Source organism: Eschrichtius robustus, chromosome 20 (assembly GCF_028021215.1).
Source record: "Eschrichtius robustus isolate mEscRob2 chromosome 20, mEscRob2.pri, whole genome shotgun sequence".
NCBI classification, from domain to species: Eukaryota; Metazoa; Chordata; class Mammalia; order Artiodactyla; family Eschrichtiidae; genus Eschrichtius; species Eschrichtius robustus.
The window spans coordinates 20234036-20241306 of NC_090843.1; the positions used below are offsets into that span (position 1 = coordinate 20234036).

The 7271-nt window shown below is 59.2% G+C and overlaps 1 protein-coding gene across 1 annotated transcript; it reads right to left on the reverse strand.

Annotated features, from left to right (window-relative positions):
• Nucleotides 1–776: 776 nt before the first annotated feature.
• On the reverse strand, nt 777–4439 carry KRT19 (keratin 19). Its single transcript, XM_068531832.1, has 6 exons — nt 3981–4439; nt 2376–2458; nt 1992–2148; nt 1520–1681; nt 1282–1407; nt 777–1150 (listed from the first exon to the last, which is right to left on the reverse strand). The coding sequence occupies exons 1-6, from the start codon at nt 4398–4400 to the stop codon at nt 896–898; spliced, it is 1203 nt and encodes a 400-aa protein (XP_068387933.1). The 5' UTR covers nt 4401–4439; the 3' UTR covers nt 777–895.
• Nucleotides 4440–7271: the final 2832 nt, after the last annotated feature.

Here is a 7271-nt window from a genome sequence, read left to right on the forward strand (position 1 = left end):
ACAGCTCTGTTCTGAGCTGGTGTCCGCCCCCTGACCCCAAAGCCCCAGTTTCTCCTTAAGTTAGGTGGAGAAACCTGTCAGGAGGAACTGCCTCAGGGGCCTTCACACAGAGCAAGACTGGAATGTACTGAGGAAATGGCACAAGCAGTGTCATCCTAGGAGACGGGGTGCAGGGGTGGCACTGTGGGTTAAGAATCAGGAAATGTAATTCTGGTCCTAGCTCTGCCATGTAGTTGCTATGTGGCCTTGGTCAAGTTACTTAACCTCTCTGAGCCTGTTTCCTACTCTATAGGATATAACTCATACTACCTTTCAGGGTTGTCTGATTAAATAGCACTTAGTAGGTGCTCAGTAAACATTAATTACAGATACACAAACACACACCAACCCTTGGGGTGAGTTCAGTGGAAAGAAAACTAAATCTGGAAGCAAAAACCAGTTTCAAATCCCACCTTTGCCATGTGTTAGAACAGTTATATATTACAACAACCCACCTCGCCTCTCTGAGCCTTAGTTTATCCCTCTGTAACATGGGAGCAATGCTTATTTAACAACCTTGTTTTAGGGAACAGGTGAATACAGGAAGACCTCTGCAAACAGGAATTACTGTAACAGCTGGAGTTTGTGAGCGCCCTCCCTGCCCTTTCCTGGGAAAGCGTGGACTCTGGTCCAAATGAAACCTAAACAATAAAACCTAAACAGTGCCAAGGTCTGGCCCCCGCACCCCGCCCCGCCATGGGCTGAAATAACAAACTCAACGTCCTTCCTCCCCTGGGCCATAAAGTTTTATTGGAAGGTCAGGGGGAGAGCCAGGGATGAGGGTCCCTCCCCTCCCATGCCCCTACCCAGGGGAATCCCTCTGCAGCAGGGTAGGAAGGCCAGGAGGCTGCCAGACTCAGAGGACCTTCGGGGTGGGCAGGTTGTTGTAGAAGGCGTCCTGGCCCTCCAGCAGGTTTCGGTAGGTGGCGATCTCCTGCTCCAGCCGGGACTTGATGTCCATGAGGTGCTGGTACTCCTGGTTCTGCCGCTCGGTGTCGGCACGCACATTGCTCAGCTGGGCTTCGACACCACTGATCAGCGCCTGGATATGCGCCAGCTGGGCTCCGAAGCGAGCCTCCGTTTCGGCCAGCGTGCCTTCCAGGGCAGCTTTCTGAGGGCAGGGAGAGGGAAGGAGACTCAGCAGAGCCTGGTGCCCAGCGATGGCACGGGCCCAGCCGCCATCCGGGCTGCCCGAGGCCGCAAGGACACGCGTGTGCGTCCCACAGGGCAGAGGGCACATACCATGCTGAGCTGAGACTGCAGCTCGATCTCCAGACCCTGGAGGGTACGCCGCAGGTCGGTGACCTCCGTCTTGCTGATCTGCAGCTGCTCCGTGCGGCCAGCGACCTCCCTGTTCAGCTCCTCGGTCTGCAGTGAGAGGAGGCAGAGGGAGTAAGCGCTGAGGCAGACCCTTGCCTGGGAGCATTAAGCCCGCTCTCCTTGCCACCTCCCCAAGGGGCACCTGCCTCCCCCTCCATACCTGGCTGGTGAACCAGGCCTCAGCATCCTTCCGGCTCTTCTCAGCCATGACCTCATGTTGGCTTCTCATGTCGCTCAGGATCTTGGCTAGGTCGATGCCCGGAGCGGAGTCTACCTCCACGTTGACCTGACCTCCCACCTGGCCCTTCAGGACACTGATTTCCTAGAAAGATACAGCAGAGATGGGCATGTCAGGGCCCAGAGCCTGCTGGGCCTGAGCCACGTCACTCCCCCATCCCCCAGGCCATAGGGGGGCTGGTTTTCAGGTGCAGACCTAGGAGCCAGCACAGGGGTACAGACGGGGTCACCACCATCCCCTGCTGGAACCCTTGGGATCCACATGACACACTCAGGGCCAGGTCAAGGGTGCAGCAAATGTGGCCACAGTCAGAGGATACAGGAGGAAAAAAAAAAGTGTCCTCAGCTCTGGGAAGCTGGGCTGGGATGGATGGGAAGCCCAGCTTGAAACCCACCTCCTCGTGGTTCTTCCGGAGGTAGGCCAGCTCCTCCTTCAGACCCTCGATCTGCATCTCCAGGTCAGTCCTGGCCAGGGTCAGCTCGTCCAGCAACCTGCGCAGGCCGTTGATGTCGGCCTCCACGCTCACTCGCAGGGCGTGCTCCGTCTCAAACCTTTCAGAGGAAAGAGTTGCAGTCAGGCCAGCATTTCCTCTGCACCTCTGAAGACTTGCCCACCTCCCCTGGGTTCAGGGGCCCATGGGGGATGGGGTGTGCTTCAGACCAGCTGGGGTGGGTGAGAGCAGAGTCCATCCCCCCCACGGCACTGAGCCCCATAAGGGCCTGAGATTGCCCCCCTCCCCTGCCCTGGCTCCTGCAGCCCCCAAGGCAGAGACACTCACTTGGTTCGAAAGTCATCTGCAGCCAAACGGGCGTTGTCGATCTGCAGGACTATCCTGGAATTCTCAATGGTGGCACCAAGAATCTGGAAGGCAGAAGGCAGGAGGTTGGCACCAGTTCAGTATATGGGCACTGTCCACCCACTTTCTTCCCAGAGGAGAGAGAAAAGCAAAGGAGTATGCGTGCCTGTGTGCCTCCACCGCCAGGAGACCAAAGCCTCGGCCACCCCAGGCTGCCCGTCAGCCTGCTCTCTGGGAGGCCTTGGAATGGGTCCAGGCCCGGGAGCTGGAGCAGGAGAAACTACTGCGAGGGAGGCTGAGCCAGGGGGAAACGGGAAGGGCAGGGAGGTAAGCCTGGGGGAAAAGTCTCCACGACCTGCACCCAGGGAAACTCTAAATGCTCGTAGGGAGGCAACTTCTAGTGATCCGCAAACCAGACGCAGGGAGCACAGGGGTCACCCTGTGGTCTGACCCCCACTCGAAGCACATTCTGCCTTCAGGGAAGGGAAAGCCTTCTGTTGAGCACGTATCACGTGCCGGCACTTTGTGCCTCCTCTTTGAGGCAAAATGTATTCCCTCGTGTAGGTCACAGTTTATAAAGTTTGAAAGCACTACGCTCGTTGTTTACATCTCTAGCTCTCCCTCATCTACGGGTCTGGTCTAGGGCCCTGGCACCCAGCACCACGCCAGGCACAGGGTGGGCCCAGGCCTACGCTGTGGGGACTGTGCGTTTGGAGACCCAACGTGTGAGGCTGTTAAATGTCCCACTGGCTTTTGAAACATTTCTTCTGGACCGAGATCCCAGCTCCGAGCTGTTCCCTGTGGGCAGAGACCAAGCCCCACCCTGAAGGACCCTGAGGGCCCCCCAGCAGGAGGCTGTGGCTGGGACCTGGGGTCTCCACCCACACGGCACTGGGCCTCTCCACAGAGGTCTTCACAAGCTCAGCACTCGTCTCTCCTTTACCCAGTTCGGGGGCCACAGCATATGTCCCTCCTTGACCACGGGCCAGAGTTGGCCTCTCCCATTCTTCCTAGAGCGCCTCTAAGTCCCTAGTGGCCCCCTGGGCGGAGGGAGGGGCTTCAGCCTCAGCGTGATGGAAACCGGACCCGCCCGGCCCGGCCGGGAGAAAAGGAATGCAGAGGGCCTCTCGCCGGGGGCAGCAGAAGGCAGGTCTGGCCCGGCGAGAACCAGATTCCTCCCTGGTCAAACTCTTGCATTTCCCTGTTGCACAGCGACTCCGGTCCGGACCTCAGGGCAGCCCACAGCGCGCCCCATCTCTTCCCCCTCCTTCCTCCCCCCTTTCCCAGGCCTAGCCGACCGGCGCGCCTTCTTCCTGCCGCCCTCCAATCCCCCACGTTAACCCGCCACCCCCGGTTCCCCACCCCACCACCCCCCCAGGCCTCCACTTCCTGCCCCGTGGTCCTGCCCGTCCTCCCCGGCCGGCTTCCCTCCGCCCCACCCTGCGGGCCCTCCCCCATCCTAACACTCGCTCCCGCCCCGGCCGGGAGGTGGCTCTGGCGCCCGCCGCCCCCGCCTCGGGCCTCACCCGGCCCGCGGGGCTGGGTATCCGCGGCAGGTGCACTTCCCGCGGCCGGGCCGCCTCCCACCTGGCCCCGCAGGTCCTCGATGGTCTTGAAGTAGTGGCTGTAGTCGCGGGCGGGCCCGGGCCCCTGCTTCTGGTACCAGTCGCGTATCTTCACCTCCAAGTCGTCGTTGGCCTCCTCCAGGGCGCGCACCTTCTCCAGGTAGGAGGCCAGGCGGTCGTTGAGGTTCTGCATGGTGACCTTCTCGTTGCCCGCCAGCAGCCCGTCGGAGCCGGCCAGGGCGCCCGCATAGCCGCCGCCGTAGCCCCCGGAGGAGGACGAGGACACGAAGCGGGCGGAGGACACCGACACGCCGCGGCCACCCGAGCCCCCGTGGATGCTGGGCGCGCGGAAGGCGCCTCCCGCCCCGAAGCGCATGGAGCCGCTGCCCAGACCCCCGAAGGACGAGGTGGCCGACGACTGGCGATAGCTGTGGGAAGTCATGGCGAAGGAGGACGCGGGCGACACCGGTCGGAGTGGCTGCAGTCGGCAAGAGGAGTGGCGAGGTCCTCACCTGGCGCCTTTTATGCCCGGGGTTGGGCGGGGGAGGAGGGACGGTGTCGGGCGGATATCTGAGGGCCCAGGAATTTGCAGGCTCCTGAGTGCAAATACGGGCGCTCTCCCCATTGGTCAGTTCCTGGCGGCTCTGCTTCCGACTCTCCCCTCCCAGGGGCCAGAGGCTCCTGCCCTCCGGAGAGCTGCCCCACACCAGCCCACGCCGACGCCCAGCCACACACCCCGCTGGCACACTCGTTCGGATCTTCACCCCCACCACACGCACACTTAGATATCCCCGCAATTCACATGCTGGCCCTCCCCCATTAAGATCACCCAGAGTTTGACACCCCCCAGGAATTACAGTTTTTCTGAGAGTACACGCCGAGACGTCAGCCCCCCCCGTGATCCCTCACTCAGAGTCCCCCCATCATATTCTGAGCCCCTTCCTTGTGATCAAAATTAACCCCCCCAAAGTACATTCACCTGATTCCTACGCCCCACTGGGAATTACAGCCTCTCAGAACCTGCCCCTTGGGGATCACCCACACCCTGACCCCCCCTCAGTCCCCCACATGAGGTGCTCTGAGCTGCAACTTCCCAGGCCTCCTGAGACAAAGCCACCCCACCCTGCTGTGGCCATACAAAGCCCCAAGGTGACAATAGGCTCCCGGGAACAGCTGCTGGGAGGGGTTCTGCAGCTGGACTGTAAAAGGCAACTTCAGAATCCCGAGCTCAAGCCAGAACCCCACCTGGGAGCTGAACCCCCGACTCAGTACTCTCACCAACCATCCACCCACGCTCCCCCCCCCCCCAACCAGGACAACCCTCTACCCTCTAACCCCAAAAGCATGCATTCGACACAGACTTACTGAAGTGATGCTGTAGTGAGGCATCTGAGCCTAAGGGAGGCGAGTAACTAGCCCATGAGACTTTTAGCACCTGCCGCCCAGAGACAGGATGGAATCCCTCCCTCCTGTGAGCATCTCCAAGGAGGGTGTCAGAGGCTGAATCCTCCTGTGCCTAGCAGTCCTGTCCCAGTACATGGATGAATGACTGGATTGCTAGGGAGGGCGCCCACACACAACGTGGCGAGTTTCGATAATAGAGGAAGGAGTCCCTCCGCTCCACACACAACCCGCAGCCCCGTTCTTCATCCAGCTCAGTAATTCCACCCACCTTTTTGATCGCCTTGGAGGCCCCCCTGCCAGACACTGCAGGGCCCTGAAGCAGCCTCACCCCGGTTCCTGTCCGCAGGGACCTCACCCCTCCTCAGAACTGTCCCCACAGTTCCTTTGTATCCTTATGTCAGAGCAGCCACCCAATCTCAGGACAGAGGCCCGGTGCCCTTTAGACAGGGTGGTAGGGAGATGGGTCAGTTACTCTCGGTTTCCTGTGAAATCTTAGGCCTCCTCTCTGCATATTATAACCTGGGTCACCTGTGGCTAAATGAAGACCTGTCCCCAGCCTCTGAAACCTGTCCCCAATAAACTGTCTTCTGGCCACCAATTGATCCAGGAACAGGGGCAGCAAACCCCCCCTACACACACACATATACACACACACACACACACACCCATAACCCACCAGGAGCAGCCCCGAGCCACTAGGAAGGCCAGCCTGAGGCTGTTTAAACTAGTGAATCAGACCTGCCAATGGGTCCAGGGGCTCCAAGGGGGAAGAAGACTCAAGGCTGGCCCTGAAAGCAGGGTGTGGCTGGGCCTTCACAAAGGTTGTAGCTGCCAGGGCTGATGTGACGTGAGTCACTATTTGGCCTTAAGGAGGAGGCCTGCTCCTGGTCGGGGAAGGGGGAGATTGGCCAGAGAGTTGCTAGCACACCAAGCCCCAGCTGGAACCTCTGCTCCTGTGGCCTGATAGGAGAGTTTGGGAAGGGACTTTGCATTAGGAAACAAAGAATCGGACCAACAGTTCTCCTCCAAAGATTAACGGGTTGTGAGTTCACTAAACTTCAGAAGAGCTTAGAGTCCCAGCCCCCTACCCCAAAGCCATAAGAACAATTGACTGCAGGGTAGTACCATTTACAAAGCCTTTTCAGATCTCATTGGATCCCCACAACAGCCCAGTGGAAAAGGTATTCTTATGCCCATTTTACAGATGAGGAAACAGAAGCTTCGAGAGGGACAGCCAGGAGTGTCAGATTCTGGCTTCCAGCCTCTTAACCCTCAGCCCCATGGCCTGGGTTCCTGAGTGCAACAAAGGCTGCACTCTCCCTTCCAAGGAAGTCCCAGCTCCAAAACAACTCCTTTGGGTCTCTTTCCCCCCAAATCCTAGGCTAACTCCAAAGACAGTCCCCTGCTCCCTCTCTGGCCAGAACAGTGCCTAGCACCTTCCACCATGAGTTGTGTGGCTTTTAAACACTTCTCTGGCACATCAAGAACTCAAGAGAACAAACTGTAAAGTCTGCCCCCCACCCCCAGAGACAGAACTGAGGAATCAAGCTGCGGTTCCCATTCGGTAAACAGACTGCCCACGAGCAGAGTCCTTGATCTGCCTCTGGCTGAGTGAGGGCAAGAACCTGTAGAACCTGATCGGAGTAGCTCCTTTCCCAAGTCCTGATCTCCAGCCTGGTGATCCGCAGTCTGCAGAGGAGGGACACACAGGGTCAGGAGTGATGAGAAGGAAATGTTTGAGCATGAAGGGATCCCAGAGAGGAAACTGCCCAGCCTTCCCCCCCGCCCCGCTTGTTGCTGCAGAGCCGCAGCCCCACGACATCCTTGTGGGAAAGGGGGGCCACTGTCAGATAGGATCAGAAACACTGATGTCCCCACTCCCTTTTGGAAATTCACAATGCACGGTACT